Source organism: Coturnix japonica, chromosome 10, assembly GCF_054131305.1.
Source record: "Coturnix japonica strain WE chromosome 10, WE-NBRP24, whole genome shotgun sequence".
Taxonomy (NCBI): Eukaryota; Metazoa; Chordata; class Aves; order Galliformes; family Phasianidae; genus Coturnix; species Coturnix japonica.
In genome coordinates, this window is record NC_140672.1 from 1,995,788 (window position 1) to 2,018,628 (window position 22,841).

A 22,841-nucleotide genomic window follows, 5' to 3' on the forward strand; every position below is an offset into this window, starting at 1 on the left:
AGAAGAGGGCAGGATAACAAGGAGTGTTTGTGAGCAACGTTTCTGGCTGGAATTCTCCTGTGAATGTCTGAGCATGCTGGTATGCATAATATTGTTCATTCTGAAAACGTTCTTACAGATAAAATCTTGCTTACTGATCATTTAGATAAAAGAGGTCACAGTTTTAGCGTGAGGAGTCGATACAACTTATTGTATAGAATACATGCAGTGCGCTCCCAGGCATGAAGATCTGTTTGACTTCAGCTCAGAGTGTGAATGACCAGGGCTGGGATCCCAAGAACTGCCCGAGGGAGCCTGGACCCAATGGAAAAGTTGGGTTCCCAACACCTGGATCCTGATGGGTTGGTGGGAGAAGCTGGGCTCCCAACACCTAGAGCCAAATGGGATGTGGGGAAATGCTGGGCTCCTGACATCTGGAGTCCAATGGGATCAGTGGAGACACTGGGCTCCCCACATCTGGATCTCAATTCAGTTGGGATATTGGGCTCCCAACACCTGGATCCCAATGGGATGAGTGAGGATGTTGGACTCCCATTGCAGCCCATGCACTCAGAACTGGTAAGTTGTAACCAAGAAAGGATAGTGGAGACAAAAATACTGATCTGCAAAGTGCACTCACACAGCAAATAAACATTTTAGGTATGTTTAAAGTGTTTGTGACAGATTTAAGGCAAACAAATGCTCGCTAGAAGGATGTATTTTGTGACAGTCATTGTATGTGACATTCCCTGGGTCGTTTTCATGGGTTTGGTTGTAGGGAGGTCTGCAAAGGGTTTTGTTTGTTCAAGCCATATTTAAATGGATCAGATCCTTCAGTATTTCTTTGTATTTGGGGCAGATGGAAGAGAAATACCACACCATAAGTGATGCAAAGAAGTAGCAATAATAAGAAGTGAATTTCTGCTTTTTTTGTGTGTGTGCATGTTGCATGAAGACTATTTTGGCAGTTGTTGTTGGTAAACCCTAGGAAATATACATCTTTCTCCTTTAAAGTTCTAATTCAAGGCATGAATGTGTGAGTTCTGAAGGGACTTAGGGACTGCGGTAAAAAATGGTTGTCATAGTAACAGAAAGGGAAATAGGCCTGGCTCACCTGGGACTTTAACTTACTGCAAAAGCTGATTTTTTTCTTTTAAGGAAAGCACTCAGTAAGAGAAATAAATAAATAAGTTGTTCTTTGTATTCCGAACCAATTCTTCAACTGTATCTTCTTTTCCTTTTTTCCCCCTCATATCTGTATCTTTTCCCTTCCAAATCTATCATAAAATCTCTGTTTATTTTTCTTTTTAATTGTTGCTGTTAAACTCATTTTGTCCTACAAATGGAAACACAGAAAGGAGTCACAAAATATTTTCACTTACAATAGAGTGAAGAACCTGTGAGGTTTTTTTTGCCTTTTTTGCCTCAGTGTTGATCTTTCCTGTAGGGTTGGCTTCTTCACCTTGGAAATTCACAAATATAGTTGGATGAAACAGATAATAAAGGGATGGGTCCCAATGAAAAGCATTGCGGAGCACCCAGATTTGATAAATGCCTCCTAATGTTGCTGAAGTGTGAGATCTGTGTGTTATAAAGCATGATGCTGGGTGAGCCCGTCAGCATCCTGAAGGTTCAACTTACGCACACAACAAGCTGAACTCGATGGGAGAATAATGTGTGAAGATAGATATATGTGACAGGGCAAAAATAATTGGCACGGACACTTTGTATGATGTTAATGGGTTTATCTGCTTGGACAGCATGAGCTGTCACCTATTACTTCCATTTGTCTTTTTGTTATCCTCCCTCAAAATCGGTGTAAGTTTCCAATCTGGGCTTTTTTTGTTTTTTGCTTTAGTTACCGAAATCTTAACAGCAAAAAACATCATCAGATGAAATCTCATCAGCTTCTTCTGGGAGCTCTGTTTGTCTCCATGTTTTTTTATATGTTCTAAGTTGTTTCAAGGCTTATCAGCCTCAGTGTTGCCCTGTTGGTTTTTGTAGTTATCACAATAACATTATCCTTCGATATTGTTTCATGGAAAATCCATTCCGACAGCGAAAGAAAGCCCTTGTATGCACCGAGAGATAAAGGAACAGACTTGGATCGCGTGGTCAAACATGCAGTGGAGAAACAGGCATAAATCAAAGTAGTTACATTGACTTATATCAACTAACAGCCCATCTTGGAGCTGATTACAGTCACACTGAGTGCATTTCACCTGATTTTTCTAAATTTTGGTGTGTTTTCTTTGCTTGTGTGGCTGTGTGGGTTGGTATTTTTTTTCTGAGTTCTCCCAGTCCTGGATAGCTGATATACCTCCATGTAAATCACTTGCAGGCAGAACATGGCAATGCGTTTTGTTATGGTGAATAACAGTGACACAATTCTTTACCTTTACAGATTCTTCTTAAAGTTTTTTCTCAAGTGCAATCAGAATTGTTTGAAAACAGCAGGAAACCCCCGAGATATGAGGCGGTTCCAGGTAAGGCTCAGCATTAAGCTGTCTCTTTCATTCTCTTTTTCTTCTCTCCCCTACATTGCTCGTAATAAATATGATGACCGTCTGTGATAAGCCATATCAGATATTGTTGAAGTTTTTCTCCATTTGTTGTGGTTAAACCTTTTTTTTTTCCCCCTCCCCTCTCTCTTTTCCCACTCCGAATCCCCAAGGGGAAGTGATGTACTGTACCAACCAGCAGTGGATATTTGATTTGACACCCTCGGGCAAAGCACTCGCACATACAGCTGCCCACAGCAGGGATCGTGTTTGTGATACTTAGATGCCTCAGAATCTTTCAAAGTAGCTCTGTACGTGGTACAGAAGCATCTCCCCATTTCCCTTCACTCTCTCTTCCCATCTCTTTTGCCTTTTAACTCTTTCATGCTCTCCTTTCAGCTTCTTAAAAATAGCCCAAATAGTGATGGTCACTTTAAGATCTCACGCAGGAAAGCAACAAGACCCAGGGGACAATGACCCAGCTGCTTTGCAGTAAAAACTGCCACTGGTTTCATCATAGCTGTCGCTGATGTATTGTGAACACCAGCTAGTAAAAACACAGAAGGAGGTGAAGTGTGTCAGGTTAGAAGCAAAGAAGGGAAAGGCTGACGCAGTCCCTCTTCTTCCACACTTTAATCTTTAAGCAGCCGTGTCTAACAGTTTAGTATTCTACCTGTAAAAGGGTAGAATGGTTTTTCTACTTGTTGCCATTGTTATCATGCCCTCACTGCAAGCCATCCATGTCACAAAGAGGGTTTTAGCTGTAGGGGGATGCATGGCTTTTCTGTAGACCCATCAGGTCTGTAGAGGGCAGTGACATCCTGAGGTCTGCCAGCTCATGGTGGGTTGTTGGGCTGTTGCCTCAGTTTCCTCATTTAGAAACAAAGTAAAAACTCCACAGGAATTTACAGCCCCGTGTCAAACTTTCCACTAAATGATGCATTTTGGCTTATATTTTTACTGGGAATACAGTTTCGCCAGAGGGATGTTTTTCTCAAAGAAAAAGAAAAAAGGGTAGATGAAAACAAAAATCCACTCTGAAAGCTCCAAAAATTTCAGAGGAGTGTTGGCTAAAGATACAAAAATGGTTATTTTTTGGTTTTCAATGGGGATAAATAAAAAGTAATAATCCAACCCAACTTTGGTTTTTTGGCACCAGTGGTTTGATGAGGCTGTAGCTTCTCCTTGTGTTTTTTGGAGATGGTAAGACATAAAAAAGTGAAATAATAATAGAAGTGGCTGTTCTTAGCAAATTTGTACTGATTTTTATTTCAGTCAGTAATTTCCATCAAGAAAAAAATGCCATTATCATCTTCCATGAATGCCAAAAGAGTGAGAGTAGAGGAAAACTCCAATGAGAGCGTGCAAATCGATCTTAGGAATGGTTAGGATGGCTGAGGGTGGAGGGTAATGAAGCATGGATCCAGAGGCTCTTCATTTGGTTATGGGTTTGTAGGAAATCATGCACAAGGGCACCCTGGTTAGCAAATGGGGTATTCTGGACATTGCCATAATACCAATAATAGAATTACAAGAGCAAAAAAACCTAACACTACATTGTGATTGAAGCTAAAATAGTAGATTGCAGGTGAATGATGAATTGCATGAGGATTTTAGATTCTTTTTTATTATTGGTGGAGATCTCTCTCTGTTCTCAGCTTTACTCTTTGTTTGACCTCCACACCTCCACGGCCAATATAGGTATTTTATTAAGAATCTAAACAGCTTCACATTTTCAGTGGGACACTGAAAAGTGAAACTAAAACGAGCTTTACAGCATGCACATGTTGCCAGTGGAATGTCTTCAGCCCATCCACCTGGCATTCCTCTTGTACATGAGGAAGTATTGGCTTGCTTTTGATCTTTGTACCAAAATCAGCAGCTTACTGGAGACGAAAGTGAGCTGGGGCAGACTCCTCCTGATCTGGATTTTCTGCCTTACAACAGCCAAGCCTGAAGAAATGAGCCAAGTAAAACTCTGGTTCTATTTTACAGGGATTGCTTAAACTCTTCTTGCACTTGCAGTCAATGTGGATTCATATCCTTTCCAGTTTTGTTGTGAGATTTAACCTCAAACCTCAACGTTAATCACGATTAGGCAAAGCCTCTGCATTCATCTGTCTTATGAAACTCAGAATGTTCACAAGACTTTGTCTTGGTGTTACGAGAACGAGCCCATTGAAACACACTGTCAAATGCTCGAGGTTTTGGGGGAAAGCAGAATCTTTGTTCAGGCGCCTTCAGCATGGGAAGTGTTGGTTGATGAGCTCGATTCTGGGCTATGGAGCTCAGAATGTATGAATAAAGCTACAAAAACAATAAGGTAGTTGCATTGCTAAAATTGTATGCATTGGGAGTAAAAAAGTTCAGTGTTCCGATGGAAATTAGCCAGGACGGACTGTAGAGAGAGCTTGTTTTCAGTCTGCTGGGTTGCTTCTAAGGGTAGAAGCATAACTTCCATGGTTGTGATGTAAAAAAGAGCTCTCTTGAGTGGTCTACTGTGTCTTCAGGATCCTCCTCCATTTTATCGTTATTGTTTTTAATTTAGGCAAACACTTTTTTACCCCAATTCTTGCTGTATGTGGTCTGTCTGTTACCCTTGAAGTCTTAAGTGGAAAAAGAAGCCTTGTTCCAAGTATTAGCAGTATATATTTGTGCACTGTGAGCATGGTTGTTTTCATTTTAGTTTTTAAGTCTTGTATCAGGGAGTGTAATGAATGGGCAGGATTGCTTCTTGAGTTTGAAAGGATGGATGTTTGTCCAGGAATGTACGATCAGAGTGGAAGCGAGGTCAAAAAGCCCAGTACAGTTGGCTGCTTTACTGATTTTATTATTTTAAAAAACTCAGAATCCCAGTCTCCAAGTTCCCATTGCTACTGAAATCTGGAACTGAAAGGGTCTCATCAAAACATTTCTGCTTTTTAATGGAGATGGAATGAAAACCCAAAGCTCAGGCTTTGTTGTTGAGACAGAAATATAAATAAGAGACATGGAAATGGTGCAGTACAACACATCTTATTGAGTTCTCCAAGCAAGGAAGAATGGTTACTCATGTCTGGAAGAGTGTCAAGTCAATGCTTTTGATTAGAGATGGGTGTGAAGCTGCTCGGTTTGGTTCCAAGGAGCTGAGATCCAGATCCTGGCCTCAGAGTCTGTATTTCTAGGTATGAGATTTAGCTCTCTTGTAGCATAGTTACGGTTTATTAAACTAAATTAAATGTTAGATTTCATTTATATCACACCCACTTTAAAAAAAAAAACAAACCCATAAGTAAACTAAACTGAATTGGGGGTGGGGAGAAAAAAGGGCGGAAAGGTTACATTAACGCTGCATTGTAAATGTAATACAGCTCCAGATGCCTGAAGAGTTGTGGTTGAGATTTTTCTTTAGTTTCTTGTTTTTTGTTTGTTTTTAGAATAATTCTTTAGTTTGGAGAGCAACACCAGCTGCTTTGTGATCACGTTCACAGCTTGAAATTTGCTTGGATACTAAGTAGAGCTTTGCAGATGAAATGAAAATCTCTCAACTTTTACAGACCTTACACGCCTAATATTTTTCTGCTGCTGAAATGTGTTGCACCTCAGACATTAAAGGACATGTGATCATTATTTTAACGTTTCCCCCCCCAAGTAATAATGTAATTTTATTGTGACTCATAGGCTATTTCAGTGGAGATGGGGAATCTTTCTATTGCTAATGGATATTTTCGTGGTTACTTGTTGGCTGCCCACATGCATTCATGAACACATTTTTGTCAATTCAGCTGAAGCAAACATTGATTATTTATCAGTTAAAACATTTCTGAGCAAAAGGGAAAGGTGGAAAATGAAACAAACAATAGAAAAGGAATGTTTAAGTTACGTGCTCAAGCACAGTGCCATTTGAATTCAACTGATCTGCAAATCTGAGCTTTCATATGTGTTGTCATTACTGTCACTGTTGTACTCTCAGTACAGTGATCTCTCAGGAACAGAATTAAAAAAGAAATGGTGATGGTCCTCCACTTAATGAGGACTTCTCCTGGAGAACTCGATTGAAGCCCGATGACACTTAATGGTAACGACCGGTGTGTAATGGGGACAATAATTCTGTGGAATTAAGATGAGGCACTTTCAGCTAAAATGCTTCAGCTGAGACCTGATGTGTTCATCAGCCTCCTGTTGATTGGGAATTCTGCTGCTTCCATTCATGCTGATTGTACAGATCCTACAGTGCTGTGGTTGTGGATGGGACCAAGGTAAAAGAACAGCTAATGATGGTCATCTTTGAATCAACATCATTTTTTAGTAACAGACAAGAGGAAGGTCAGCAACTGTCCTCTGTTCTCTGCAGAAATCATGGCATGGAATGTTTCCTGGCAAGTATTCCCCTCTAGGTACTCTAGGGAGGAAGAGAAAGGAAAAATAACAAGGTATGTCCCTGGGGAGATTTCCTTCCTGACCTCAGAGTGGTTGGATCAGTTCATCATCAGGCACCTGAGCCAAGCTGGCTGTGTTTGAGAATTCACCCAGCTCAGCTCAGTATGAAGCACAGAAGGATCTTGTATCATTTGGGAAGGAATAAAAACGGGTCGGAGCAGTCGGATAGTGCTGAGACTTAGGAATGCTGTTCTCCATAAAGAAACAGAAAGGGATGGCAGGAGGAAAACAGAACTGGTCTAAATCAAAATCACTTTCAGACTGATGGTGAAAGAACGTGCTAAGGACCCCCACAGTCAGATCTGGATGTGGACAGAGATCTCTGTTAGAGAGATGAATACTACGGGGACTAATGTCGTTATGAGAGAATCATTTCCCAGCTATAGATTGCAACATGAGAGCAACATCTACCATCAGTCCAGCTACTGCTGACAGATTTCTTCGCTGGAGGTGATGTTATTTTAGAGTCTGTATGTGTAAGGGAGGGACTGATTGCAACTGAACCACTCAAGGAGCTTAATGTGCTCAGATCTGAAGGCCAAATAGCCATTGCAACCGTGGGTGGCCAAACTTGTGTATCATCCATTAAAGCAAACCATAAATGAGATCCTACTGCATCTCAGGTAAACTCTGCAGGTAGAAAGAAGGATATGTTTGTGTCAGTGTACTCTACTATCTTGTCTGGAATACACTGTACTGGTTTAACTGATTTTAAACAGAATGGAAATGAAATTGGTACAGGTGCAGGACTGGAGCATTATGTGGAATAGGGAGGGATACTCAGCTCCCATACTTCAGGAACACGCACATAAATCATAACTGCTCTCTGAAAATGGTTCAGTTGTCTGTAATAGCAGAGATGGAATGGCAGTGGCCCAGGAGTTATCTCCTACCCAATGCCCCTAAAATGGCAGGAGGTCCCACTCCCAAAATGAAGGCCATATGCAGAGCTCCTATCAGCTCCCAGCTTTCAGCAGGCTCATGGTATTAGAGAGGATTTCCTAAAGAATCCAATGGAAGTTTTGCACAGAGAGAAGCTGCTGGCATTTTCCTCTCTGTTTATCTTATTCCTAATCCAACTATGAAGCAAACACATATTATAGCATCTACTCCTGTATTACTTGACCCAAACGCCTATTGACATCAATGGGAACCCCATCCAAGTGAAGACAGCAGGATGAGGCCTGACATCTTTTCTTCCACCCAGCTGGAAAATAATAATAATGCTAATAATTTTTAAAATCCTCCTAGTAGTTATTCTTCTGAAAAGTTAAAATAACATGGTGCTGTGACTAGAGAGTTGTAAGGGAAAGTGCATCAGGAATGTAATATTGTTTCCAGATGTACAATGTCATAAGAATTTTTTCCACACTTGGAATGGTAACAGGAATTTTTTGAGAGAGATCATTTACACAGTGATGAGATATGTTACATGTAAATAAACGCCTCTGTGCCTAGAATGTTTGTACCATATGTCTAAATAGGTGTCTATGAGTGATGCAGCTTTCGTATGTAGATACTGGGTATTTCCTTGTGCGTATGCGATTCGGAGTATACTTTATATTAATGAAGTATCAATATAAAGTATAGATGGAGGAGGAAAGATTGTAGTGACTCTGACCAAGAATTTGTAGTATTTCTGAACTTTTCATTAAGATACCACTAGGTAGGTGCAGAATGTGCCTTCCCCACTACCCACCCTTCAGTGGGATTCTGCAGGGGATGCAGTCATTAATGAAGACCGGCTGCTGCCAGAGCTGAAGATTTCAGTCTTAAAACTGGTAACATGAACTGTTAGACAGATTGGTGCTGTCAGTACTGCCGAGTCAGAGAGGTAATCTTTAAGGTAAAGTAATACCAACACTTTGAACTGTGCAGGGAAATAGAAGAGGGGCAATCCAGCTCGGGGATCCTGAGTGCCATTTGCTAAACCTGGTCTGGCTGAATGTCATGGGAGGTGATGAGCCTTCACAGTGGCTTCATGGCTGGTTTTACCCTTGGAGATGTGCAAAGAGATTCTGGAGAACTGATGGAAGCTCTGATGAGAAGCTCGCACCTCCTTTGCTGTTGCTGTAGATGGAACTCATGTTTAGTGGCTGTAGGAGCACTTTGCTCCTTGTTTCTTGCTCAGGTGGTTGTCCTCTGAAGCTCTACCAGAGGCGACTGGTTGATGCAGCTGTTTAGGAACAAAACATCTTATTTATGCCATCTATGTCAAATCTGGCCTTAAGCTACAATTACCAGAACGCAGTGTCTAGCTGACATATTTTGATGTTCTCAGGTCCTTTCCTCAGAGTTGCGTTTTGCATTAACTACTGATTTTAGCAAGAAGATCTCAAATGGAATTGGCATAGAAGCTGAATTTCCACACAGTAGAAGTAGTGCCATCAGATCTGGAAACAAAAACCCTCAAACATTTGTCAGTAATTTGCCAATGCTGTGGGCAAACCTGAGAACTTAAATCTCCGGAGAAGTTTGCACATTGCCTTTCAGCAGCACTAAACATGGGTCTACAAAAAGGCCTGGGATGTTTTATGATGTTAGGAGAACAAGTGTTATTGATAAATACACGTTCAGAAAGGTATTGGCCAAAAAAAAAAAAAAGCAAAAAAAAAAGCCTAGAAATGGTTAACAAGGTAATGGTAAGAAGCGTTGACCTTGATTTGTTTAGCTAAGATGTAAAGATTTTTGAAGGTCAAAGGTGTTCTTGTGTAGTGTTTTGGAGTCTAACTGTGTCTGACCCTCTAACATTAAGCTGCTGTGGCCTGCAGTTTTGAAGAGTGAAGCAAACCAGGGGGAAGGGGAGAAGGGGGAGAGAACAGGAAATGGAGTGAGGTGTTTCAGGAAGTTGTCAGGAGTTGACTGATTGATTCCAGATGGAAAGGGTCACCCTTCATGACCCAGGAAATACTCACTGGGGGAAAGCAGTTGGCTTGTGAAAAGGAAGGGCCTGGGAGTTAGAGACCAGAGCGGAATGCGCATTCCTCTTCCCTTTATCCATAAAACATTGTTTTTTAATCTTCAGTATAAAACAATTGGATTGCCATCTTCATCAGCCAGGAAGAAATGACCAAATCAAAGTGGAGAAGCTCAGGAGTTGTTATGTCCATAATCTTGCATGTTCTTACTCCACAGCGCTGATAACGAGTTGGTTTACTGTGTCATAATAACAATGACAGAGGTGTGTGTTGAATTTCAGTGGTACCTTAAAGATTACTGCAAAGAAGGTCCAAAACTTTGAGAAAGTTCTGGTCCAGATCTGTGCTTTGCTTTTTCTCCTATCCCTAAGGATTGCATTTATTTACCATAGGGCCCAGCTGATGCAATGCCAACTGGGTTTGACCCTGCTGTGATAGATAGGAGAGGTAAATAGAAATGGAGCCACTCATGGAGAGAGGTCTTCAGCTGGAATAGAGGCTGTTCAACACTCATTTTCTAAACACAGGACAATTTTTTTTGCTATTACTCTTGAAAAAGGACTCTTTTTTTTGGTGCAACATTGACACCCAAATGGGTTTTCAAACAGGGAACGTGCATACCTGCAGTCTGCTAATACTATAAAAAAAACCCATACCGAGGGCACGTGGGTGTGCATTTATCACATACATACCTTGTGTATGCGAGGTCAGGTATGTATATATTATATAATGTAACTGTATATATGTGATATACTTCTGATTTACATTTGGTTGCAATTTAAACACTTGTCGTAAATATTTCAGACACTGGAATAATTCAGGCCTATTCCCCTGTTGCCACAGTTGCTCTCTGTGCTGGCCAGTGAGAGATTAAAATTTATTTCCATTGTTTAACGGAAAATAATGAAGTGCATCTGAGTGGGTTCAGCTATGTCATGCGGGAAACGTTCACTCTGGATAGGAGTCTCACTCCACCCAAATGTGCAATGATGAAATCCGTTGGCACGCGGAAAGCAACACATTTTGTGACAAGAATGCTTGAGAAATATAAGAGCACAGTATGACAAGAGCCTTTTGGAATGAATTAAACTTGCCTCGAGAAAGAAAAGTATTCTTTAAACTCACAGAATCCTGCTGGTGGGGCAAGGTTTCTTATGGTGTATGATGCGTATTGCTTCATCAGCAATTAGAGCCTGTTCTCTTACCTGGACCACAACAGCTGTGTCTGAAAATTCGTGAACGTGTCCAGGGTCAGATCCTCAATAGCTGTGAGTTTCAGCGTGGCAGCTGAGTGGAGCTGAGATGATTTACACCAATTAATGGCCATAACCCTGAGGTTTCAACAAGATGCGTCTTTTTTCAGTTGCTTAAATGCAGGATTGTTTCTTTCTTTCTATTTTTTAATTTTTTTCCTTAAAGTTTGTGGTTTAAAGACAGGTTTGGGTTGTTATGTTTGAAAGGGAGAGAAAAGTGTGATTCATTAACATATTCAATTACTCTAAGAATTCCTATGCCTTCAGAGCCCAGCAGCGATGCCATGGAGGCCAAGGCTTTGAAATCTGGTGCTTGACTCCGGGTGCTTAGGCTCAGGTGTTTTCTGAGAGGCACTCAGTCTGTATATGTAAAAACCAGACATCGTATTAGGTACTTTTTTCACGTCGTAGGAGTTTCTCTTATGCTCGGTCAATGGAGACCTTTATTTCTGAAGCAGATGCAGATGCATTTGCATGTGTGTGCAGTACAGCAGATGGCTCTGAATCTGCATGTATGTATCAGAGGGCAAATTGCTGCGGTGTTCTCAGCCTGTCCTCCTGGTTGCTGTATATAGACCTCTTTGCCATCAGCTATGCTACAGCGCATCATAGGCAACAAAATTTAGGGCCATCTGTAGTAGCTGGTTCATTATACATTAAGGACTTTATATGGCCCTTAGGATGCTGTGTTAAATGGAATTAATGCACAGAGCAAAGGCTGAGAATATTTTTCTCCCATTCTTGTTAGGGAGTAAACCCTGCAGGACATGATTACATTTTACAAACAGAATAAGATTTTAACTAAACTGAATAATTAATACATTAAAAGCTGAATATCCAACTAAGCTGTTTACCTGCTTTCTTTTTCTTCCCTTTGAAAACATCTAGGTTGTGCTATCCACAACAGTGAATGTTGATGGGCACGTGCTGGCAGTGTCTGACAACATGTTTGTTCACAACAACTCCAAGCACGGACGGAGAGCAAGGAGACTCGACCCCTCTGAAGGTAGGATGCTGTATGAAGAATAGTACACAAATGAGTGCAAATGCATATTGCCCATTCTTCAATTTCTGTTTGCTGTCAGGAGGAGAGGAGAGCTAAGAAGGAGCTACAGAACCTAAGGGGGCTTAGAGAAGGAAAAGGCAGGAAAACAGTGTTTACTGCATGCAAAATACGACCCTCTTCGCATATAAGATGCTGGTTTCCCTTCTCCCCTCCCAATTCATTTACTAGTTTGTCCTGCAGAGATGGAAAACACAGAAACACTGAGTATTATCTAAAATTTGGATTTCTTTTTCAGCTGGGATTGATTTGATTTCAGGCAAATTAGGCAGCGTGACATCTTAGTTAAACAGAACTGTTACAGCACAAGATGTGTATGAAAAAGTGTCACTAGTTCCCTTAAACAAACTATGTGCAAAGCATAACAATGCACAGAAGGAAACTGACACTAATTGATTTTAGTTTGTTTGGCTAAGCAAGGCTCACGGCCGTCTACAGGATGGTTTTTGGACTACATTAAAGTAATTACAAATACTTGTGTCTGTTACCTTTCAGAATGGTTGGCCCCTCCTCTCCCTCTTCTCATGCATTCATTACCAATGCATTCTACCTTCTCATGCAGACAGTATTCCAAATTACTAGCAAATGCTATCTGTGTCTACTTTTCCCTCCCCTGCAGCTAGTGAAAGTGAGAAGACCTAGTGATGTTAGCAGAAAAGACAAGCTAGGATATTATTTCATTATAATGTTTTGCTGCCCCACTCCTTAAATGTGCCCTATATCAACCTATAAGAAGAATTAATGAACTGGAAGAAAATGATTGAATCAGTAAAGAATTCAGAGTGGTGTTAATTCTCCCCCAGCGGGCAGTGAAATGGTAGAAGGAAAATCCCAGGATTCCTAGCCTAGGAAGCCATCCAGTTTTTCCTTGACTGATTGGATGTGATTGACTGGCTGTTCAAAGGAGTCTCATGTTTTTGGAGCCCTGCCAAAGTTCCCCTCCACCTCTGACCCTGTCAACATTGGGAATGGAGTGATGGATTGACTTTGGTTATGGCCTGGAAACCATATTGGGTTCCTGATGGGATGTATAGTCCAGAGGCCTTGAACATATGGAAGAGAGAAGGAAAAAAAAATAAAAAATCTATTCCCCAACACCAAGAAAATAGTTAGAAATTGTCTCCTGATAAGAATTGGAGGAAACATTTGATATTTCCGTATCTCTCTTACCCATTGATAAACCTAATAAATCTTAATCTACATCTCTTTGCACAGGGTTTAGCTTTTATGTGATCGTATGCTAATAAGTGCTTAAAAAAAACCACACATACACGAAAAAACAACCTCTGTATGATCATTTAAGCATTTCATTTTTACACCCACTACAGTTGGCCTATTAGAGCTTTAATGACACAGTGTTAAGTGCCGGTAATGAATAGGTAAGTAATTAACACTAGCAAGGCAGAAAACATGCATTTATTTGTACTTATTATTTGCTTGCTTCTTTTGGCTTTCTGAAATGGAAAAGCAGCCTTCACAGGTGACTGGCTGGAGGGACTTGTCTTAGGCCTATGTCAGTGTATGGGAGATTGGTAATCACAGCCTGAACCTCTGATTAATCAGCTGATTAAGTGTTGGGTCAGCTGTGGGAGCACAGGTGAGAGTAATGGAGCTGTGCTCCCGGAAGGGTTGGAGCTCGACTCCACCTCCTCTGAGACCTCATTTAAGGGCTGACCCTCACTGAGGCAGCGTCTTTAGGAGATCGCTCTTCAGTGAAGGCTGCCCCAGCTTCCTCAGCGAAGGCATCACCACTGGTGAGTTTCCCTCTTGCTTATAACCTTTTGTACGTTTATTACCATCTTTGTTAACATCTGTATAGTTACCACCTATACAGTCAGCACTGGGGAATTTGCCCCAGTATGACTTAGGACTGTTTAATGTGCATAGAGGTTGCTTGCACTTATCTTCTGCAAGGGTTTGTGTGTAGCATGTTAAATCCCTTATCTGATGTGCTGCTCTCCTTTTGGTTTTGTTCAGCCACACCGTGCATCAAAGCAATCAGCCCAAGTGAAGGATGGACAACGGGAGGAGCAATGGTGATCATTATTGGAGACAACTTCTTTGATGGGCTTCAAGTGGTGTTTGGAACCATGCTTGTATGGAGTGAGGTAAGTAGAAGCACCTCTGTTATTTCCCATTCCAATAATGCTACAAAAATGGTGGTGTTTAAGATGGGCAACATGAAACTCCATGAAGGAAATTCATAGAAATCTACTCTGTGGAACTACTTGCTCTGTGATACTACTGAGGACAACTGCTCAGTAATTTCCAGAGTAGGACTGAGTAATTCTAGGGGTCTGGAGGCAAGAAAAGGTATAGAAGGAAAGAAAGAAGGAGCGAACATAGGAAGAGTTAGTAAAGGGGAAAGAAATCATTTTGTAGCTCAGTGGGGACAGCCTGCTCCTGCACCTTTAAGACTTCCTTCTTGAAGAGCAACCAGCCATCTTGGACCCCTTTACTCCCTAAGACTGAATCCTGGGGGACTCCCCCTATTTGTCTTCTGATAGCATTCCCTACACAGCATTAAGCAATGCACTCATCAAGCACATTTGGAGGGTGTAGGTAATCAGGGTGAATAATACAGCTGTGTAATTTTGTCTCTCTTTTTCTTGTTTCCCAGCTTATCACACCTCATGCCATTCGAGTTCAGACACCTCCACGTCATATTCCCGGAGTGGTTGAAGTGACATTATCATACAAATCCAAACAGTTTTGCAAAGGCGCCCCAGGCAGGTTTATTTACACAGGTAAGTGCTTGTGATTTGCACTGGAGGAGCTCAAGCTCTGAGCCTCTTTATTTTGGTAAGCACCATTGACAACTTCGTGCTTTTCTTGTTTGTTTGTTCTGCTTCTTGCTGTTTGAAGGCCACTCTGCCAGTTGTGTCATTTGTATAGGGTAGCTTTGTTGCTGTATAGAGGTGTTAAGCAACTGTTTCTACACGTTAATATTTTTTCTAGAATAGAGCTCATGCTGTTATGTTATGTGTCTTGCCTATACATATATTGGATGTACAGTAACATGATATCATTGCTCTATGTATCAGAAGATGTTTTATTTATCGTAGTATTTATTTTACGCTTCTCCCTCACTGGGGGTAACCTCTCATTTACAAGGCAATCCCAGAGGACAAGGAGTGTCTTGTATTGCAAGGAGCCAATGAGCTGAGTAGGAAATAAGCACAATTGTTTGCTTTTTATTATTCTTAAATGGATTATCAACTTGTTTAGTGCCCTACGTTCAGCTCAGACAGAAGAGATTCGTTCTGGAATTAGGCTTGGACTTGTGAGATCAGGATCTGGCCAAAAGCTTTAGAAATACATTTTTTTCTAATGCATTTTCTGACCAATAATTGGCCAAAGCCACCAAAGATGTTGGTTCATGTGCAGTAAAGGGCTCTTAGGGGCAACATTAGGTGTGATGCTTTTACCTTCAGAGAGGGAGTATTATTTATTTAGCTATTATTACAGGTAAAGTTTTCCTATGCTTTTTTTTTTTGGCTTGTTTAGGCCTTGGTTGTACAGTTCTTCAACACAAAGTGAGGGCCATTCTCTGAGTGCCATTGATTCTAGTGCTGAAATAGCTTTAGGAACGGAGTAATATAGGAATGTGCATCTGTCTATGAAAGTGTATTTCTTATTGTGAAGCTATCTTGATTGCAAGACTTACCTGTACCATCTAGGGGGATTGGAGTCAGACTGTAGTGCAGTTCTTTGACATATTAATTAGTGTGCTTCCACTAAAAGGGACATGAAGACGTATGGTAGGAGCTGGCGGAAGAGAGGAAAGTTAAATCTACTATCCCTGTGTTACTGCTGTTGCTGACATAGGGATATCTGTTAGCATTCTCTGAGGAGTGAGTGGGTGCTCACTGCCATATGTTACAAAGCAGCACTTCATGGAAGATGCCGAGTGAGGGTAGAATAGGCAACGTTTCAATCTGTCTGTACAAGAGCCTGCAGCTCTCCCACCATGGCAGGCAAAATGATAAACACAGCTATTAGGTAGAGACTCACCTGTGTAATCAATTCCCCCAGGTCGTTGCTGCTAATAGCAATAAAAACAACTTCTTAGCTATGAAAATAACATGGTGGCTTTTTACTTATTTATTTATTTTCTTCCTGCAAATATATTAACTATTGAACAGGAAAGTTCAATATATTTTCTATTATTGAGGAGGTAGCCCAGTGCATCACAATGAGAATCTATTCTCTTGTGAGATTTGAAGCTTATTATTTTCTTGTTACTTTTAGAGCTTTATGTTGCGATGTAGATGTCACAGGGCTTCTAACTGACAAAACATCAGAGAATGGGGCAGCTTGGAGATGCAGATGAGAGCACTTCTCTCTTGAACTGTGGTTGCCTCTATAAACAGGAATTTCTCCTCTAAATATATCCCCTTTACATCCAACCTGTGCTTGGCAAAAGCTGAAGAAATACAGATACGTTAACATCCAACCCAGGAGACTGAGGAGTGTGAAATTCTGCAAAGTGAAAGCACGGGAAGATGTACTTCTGTCAGAATTAATAACAGCAGCACGAATGAGCAGCCCCACTACCAGCAGGGTCATGTTGTATTAAGTCCTTAATAATTATTAAGTGCTGAGATAACCTCAGATGGAAAGTACGAGGGGTCAAATCATTTAAAACTACTGAGCAGCTGGCTATAGGCACATCACAGGTATAGCAATGATAATTATTCATAGAAAACCAGACCTTGAAAGGTTCATCAGGGCCTCACTGCATCAGACGTGTGCTTCCATTCTATAGATGAGGCACTGCCTTGGGAAGAAGAAAGATTAACCACTGCCTATGGTTGTGCAGGAAGTCTGAAGGTAGACAGGGGAACAATCTCCCAGGTCCTAGGCTGATCCATTTGTCAACAGGCCACCAATACTTTCCTAAAATGAGGAAACAGGAAAGCAGTGATCTTAGTATTGTGAAGTGTGTCTCTGTCTGTGCCCTCAATATTTAATATACCATCAAATATTAATGATTGACCTGATTATACTTGATCTTATTTATTTATTTATTTTTAAATAGTAACAATACAGGCTGTTTGAAGAAGAAAATGATAAAGTGTTAAAAAGATGAGTATAAAAATTAGATTTACCCTTGAAATTTATATCTAAATGCCACAGCAGAGCTGTTATGAGAGCTCATATGCATCCTGTAATGTCTATTTATAATGGGCTCCTATCAAAGTGTGCTGTGCTGGCATTGCTATAGTTATGGTTCTGTCAGCATTTCCATTCTTAAGTGCTATCATTCAGGGTGCTGCAACTCACCCAACAAACTTCTCTCGTTGCCAAAACGTGATGTGGGGACTTTTTCCTACATATCCCAGATGAAAAACCCTTCTAAGAGTGAAGCCAGTTCTGTGGGTGTCTAACGATGTCCTGGAGTATGGCAAAAATTTAGTGGACTGGCTTGTTACTGGAAATGGCAGTCGCCGAACCAACTTACATCAGTAGTTAGTATAACAAGGGTAATTAAGTCTGTTTTTAAGTCACCATAATTAAATATTTATCCTCCATATGAACTTTAAACTGGTGTGAATACAGGTTACACATACACCTCCATGTTCTGTATTACTTCTCATAATGGGACATTTGTTCCCTGCTTCTAATCCAGCAGTAGCCTCATATTCTGCTTTAATACTACACAAATTCACATTCTCTGCTGCTGTAAGTAGTGCCATTATAGCTCCATTGACTTTAATAACGCTTACCTCAGTTTACACCAGCCGGAGATACATCTCGTAGGCTTTCATATCTTAAGTGTGATCACAGCTTTGCATTTACTTTGTCGTGCAGTTTCTAACATGGAAAAGTGTATTTCAGAGAGATTTTGAACATAATTCTCCTTGCTGAGCAAAAAATCCTCCTGGAGTTAACTTGTCAGAGCAATGCAATATAAACTAATCTGTAGGATATGTTGGTCTCCCAGGCTGTGGTGGTTCACCTTCTGTGACCAAAGATAGGAGGTACTGCTAAAGCTTGTAAGTAGATTTGAGAAGGTCTTGTTATCTCCTTGTGGAAAGCAATGCTTACAAGGATACAGTGAGCTCTAGGAATTGGAAGAGTGAGTTCACTTGGCCTGAACACAACTAATGCAGTCTGAAAGCATTTGCACAGAGCAGCTCCTGTGCACCTTCAGCCTATTGAAGATATTGCCATGTTGGGAGTGTGGTGTATGAGAAAGATGTTACTGACTGAGCAAAGTACTTCCCAATGCACAAAATAGTTGTTGACTATAAGCAAAGAGCTTCTGTAGTCAGCAGTGTGAAAATGAATATTTTATTCTGTAGGGTGAATATTAAACATCTCTTCACTGTTGGTTTGAATGATGGTAGTCCTCAGTGCAAGGTTGGAATCCAAGACTCTAAGACAACAGGTGCTTTGTTTTCTCTGTGTTAAGCTCTTAGGTGTGATGCTCTAAATATTAAATACATTCCCTAGCTCAGCGTTCTATGTTCCAGATATATCTAGAAGTATGTATACCTTGTTTCTTCTCATTTATGCTTTGCAAACAGTGGGTTTGTTGGCATTTGCTCTACATCACAGAGCAAAGGTGAGCTATGGAACTTTGCCAGGGGCTTTGACTGAGGCCCTTTTTTGACTGGCGGATGGGGAGAACACGCATCTCCCAGGGCATCACTGTGATATCAGAACGAGCTGTCACTCATGGTAAATTGTGCAGATCTTCAAAACATTCTCCTCCTTCGCCAGTCTTATGTGCTTTGATGTGTGGTGAAATAATTAATACTTTAAATGTCAGCACTGTTATCATTGGGTATCTGAGTTAGTCCCCGTTGAGATGAATGGGACTGAGCTGTTGTTTCAGGTTTTGCAAATGCAGACAGATGTCATGGCATGAGTTGTTCAAGTGTAAGAGAATTTTTTCATATTCCAGTGAGTCATAACTAACTGGAGACTTGTATTTAACATGGAAGTGTGGTTTATATGGGATAAGCAATGATATAAAAGAGGCAGCATTATACCATACACTGGGTCTTGTCATAAAGGCAGGCTGTGGGGCACTCAGTCCTCTCCCTGCTGCTGACTGTAATAACTCTGTTGTTAAAACAGTTATGTTAGAGTGCAGTCTATAAGCTAACCAACAATATAGTTTATTTACTAGATGAGTGCTCTTTTTTTTGCATATTCTATCTCATGTCATGAACAATTTTTTTAAGTTACTGTGACTAAAAATTCACCAAAGTGGTCAAAGGGATTTTGCTATGCTTCAACCGTACAGAAAACCTTTTGTGACAAGGGGCATAATATCTGCATTAACTAAAAATGGTTGAGTTCTTCTTTGACAGTTCAACGCTGCTGAGAAATTATTTGTTCATATCTATTTGTATGAATGGAATTTATATATATATATCCATGTCAATACTTTAGAAAAATGTTTGCTGAATAACAGCTGATTTCTTTTTCCAGAATTAGAATGCTGTATATTCCTAATAGCTAATTTTAGTCAACTATATATAGGTATATGCTATAACTCTTGTATATTTTGCATTGCTTTTGCTTATATCTAAAAAATGCAACATAACTCATTAGACTTGTAATCAAGAAGAGAAATGGCACACAGTGATGTATGGGCTCTTGAGAGAATTGGCCTATAATTCTCAGGATTATTGGCAAAAAAACCCCACCCCCTCAAAAAAACCTCTTCCCAAATGGGATGTAGATTCTGTGGCAGTTGAAATGTGTATTATTAAACTCCTTAAGCAAACCAGAATGGCTCCCAGTGGAGAGCAAAGACATTCTAAGTATAGCCAAGACTAAATTCTCAGGTCTGGGTTTTCTCTTCACAATTCCCACTTGATTATCTCCTGTAATATTTAAACTTCATGCCATGCCATAATTATTTAATAAAAAGTAAATATAAAATGTATCTCAGTGGGGAATATGACCTTTTACCTTCATGTTGTTATACCAAAGATAGACACAGATAAACAGAGAATTTGGATCGGTATAATAGCCTGTCTCACTTGATAGTTTAATTCTCCCGGTGTTTAAAATGGTTATCCTGAATGGCGGTGAGAATATTTCAGGAGACTCAGTAAATACCATCAGCATTTCATGGAATGAGCTGTTTTTTCAGCCATGCTGATGTCACTAGTTCTTTAAAAAATAAGATTGTAGATAGAAGAAGGAAAAATGGTACAAAAAGGTGAAAGAAGCTATCACTGAATGAGGATATTGCTACAGGAGTTACACGCGTCACTTATTAAATGGTTTGTGGAATTCTAAGCTGGATTCTTTGCATCATTGCATGAACATGTTGTTTACATTACAGTGCACATTCTGAAGTATAAAGAAATTCTAAATGTATATACATTTAATATTAAACACTAATAATCCTAACATATCAGAGGCAAATCCTAAGAGCACGCAGAATTCTAAAGAGCTGATGTTGGTTTCTGTGTTAATTTCGAACAGATTTTAATTGTGAACAATCAGAATCTACATTACTACTGTCAGACTCAAAGTAGAGAATATCAGCATGTCATATCATATCATAGTATCATAGTCTTGTGCAGGTTGGAAGGGACCTTAGAGATCATCTATGTCTGAAGTTTCATGGAATTATCAACAATACCATTAGGGCTCCACCAGCTTGTACTAAGGATCTGGGTCAAAATATCTTGGCTTATCCACTAGAGATTAACATTGTTACAGTGAAGTGGCTATGTATGTATAATAGCCACATACAATTAAAGAATTTAGTGTGTCTAATGAATAGCTGCACCCTAGTTTGTGACAGCAGAACGTATGCAGGGTGGGTGATGTGTTTATTAGATGACCAAATATGGTACTCTTGATTTTTGATTGTATAATCAATACGGTATGTGAATTTTTGCTTTTTATTTGCCATGACTTACTAGATACTGTGGCAGTGGAGAAGCTGTGAAACTCGTCTTTCTTTTCAAGACTTTAAGTTTGCATTGCCTATAACCATGTAATACATTGTTTTCTGTTTTCCTTTCAGCTTTAAATGAACCTACCATAGATTACGGTTTCCAAAGACTGCAAAAGGTGATCCCAAGACATCCTGGGGACCCTGAAAGATTAGCTAAGGTAAAAACATTATTAAGCATTCCAACTGAGCCCAGTAAGTATTCTCTTTCACTTTAAATAACTCATAAAGAGGGGAAACTGTACCTTTATTGACAATTATATGTGAACGTAAATTCACTAATTGGTTGTTGGTCCAAACAACAATTTGATCATGTTGACTCTACAACTACCAGTAATTTTCACCTGTTTGAGGTCAAGCACTGTCTGTGAACTTTTTTTTACTGCTAAAATGTGCGTTGACTGCAGGTATCTTCTCAATTCCTGTTCGTATTCTGTTTGTCTTTATCCATATTGGCAAATCTCTGAACCTAAATATGATAAGCATAAAGGAATGGAGACGGGATGGCTGAGAGGTTTCAGGACGCTGGAGAGCTCCGGGCCCGGCACGCTGCGCAGCCACCGCCCGCTGCCGTCCACCGCCCGCACCGCACCCCTTTCCTTGCACAGGACTCCTTTCCTTTTCAGCTGTTTTATATATCAATCTATCTATCCCTTCCCTAGGAAATGCTGTTGAAACGAGCTGCTGACTTAGTCGAAGCACTGTACGGAACGCCGCATAATAACCAGGTTAGAGTAACCTCTCTGGGTGGGGATATCATGAGATTTTTCTAACAAACTCCAGTGCTTTTCTCCCAGCACTTTGCTGAATTTGTGCCCTTCATTTTGCAGGACATCATTCTGAAACGAGCTGCAGACATTGCAGAAGCTCTTTACAGCGTACCGCGGAATCCCGCACAGATCCCTGCGCTGTCCAGCTCCCCGGCACACAGCAGTATGATGGGTATTAACTCCTACGGCAGCCAGCTGGGGGTCAGCATCTCAGAGTCAACACAGGGAAACAACCAAGGTGAGCAATGCAAGTTGTACAGTGTTAATTCACACAGTGAGAAGTTGAATCTTAATTTTTATTAGTAGCGTCTTAAGTTATCTTCGATGGAGATACTACAGACCCATCTGGATGTCTATCTATGTGATCTATTGTAGGGAACCTGCTTTAGCAGGGGGGTTGGACTCGATCACTTAAAATCCCTTCCAGCCCCTGCAATTCATTGATTCTTTACCTGCTTCATTAAGAACAGGAAGATTGCTTTAGACTGTCGGCATCAGAAGTGGATGTGTGGTTCTGTTTTGGATATTGTTGGTTTTGTTGTTGTATACAGGAGAAAGTTTTAAGCTAAATTCCTTCGTGTTCTATGAAGTATGTTTTATTTTTAGGTTACATTCGTAATACAAGCAGCATCTCACCCCGCGGTTACTCATCCAGTTCCACGCCTCAACAGTCCAATTATAGCACTTCCAGCAATAGCATGAATGGCTACAGCAACGTCCCCATGTCAAACCTGGGTGTTCCAGGCTCCCCTGGTTTCATTAACGGCTCTCCAACAGGATCCCCATATGGAAGTAAGTGATTTAATTCTTTTAGGTTTGGTCCCATTTAATCTCATTTACTGCATCAAATAATAGAGCAATATCTTTCAAAAGAAGCTTTTGAGATTCAGTGAAAATTCTCTAAGAGGCTCAGAGTTTGTGTTCTAGTATCTCAGGGATTCGTTTGAAAAACACAAGAGATATTGGTCAGTTCTTACAGTTTTGGCTAATTGGACATATCTTCAGA

At 40.4% G+C, this 22,841-nt stretch overlaps 1 protein-coding gene across 5 annotated transcripts in view; it reads left to right on the plus strand.

Moving 5' to 3' along the window:
- EBF2 (EBF transcription factor 2) overlaps positions 1-22,841 on the plus strand; it is a 114,264-nt gene that overhangs the window by 79,727 nt on the left and 11,696 nt on the right. For all 5 annotated transcript variants that reach the window (XM_015883033.3, XM_015883034.3, XM_085510147.1 and 2 more), the window contains exons 7-14: positions 2,384-2,465; positions 11,959-12,076; positions 14,111-14,241; positions 14,754-14,880; positions 21,138-21,226; positions 21,728-21,793; positions 21,896-22,073; positions 22,442-22,627. In XM_015883033.3, coding sequence (XP_015738519.1) covers positions 2,384-2,465; positions 11,959-12,076; positions 14,111-14,241; positions 14,754-14,880; positions 21,138-21,226; positions 21,728-21,793; positions 21,896-22,073; positions 22,442-22,627 — 977 coding nt within the window. The remainder of the gene's footprint in view (positions 1-2,383; positions 2,466-11,958; positions 12,077-14,110; positions 14,242-14,753; positions 14,881-21,137; positions 21,227-21,727; positions 21,794-21,895; positions 22,074-22,441; positions 22,628-22,841) is intronic.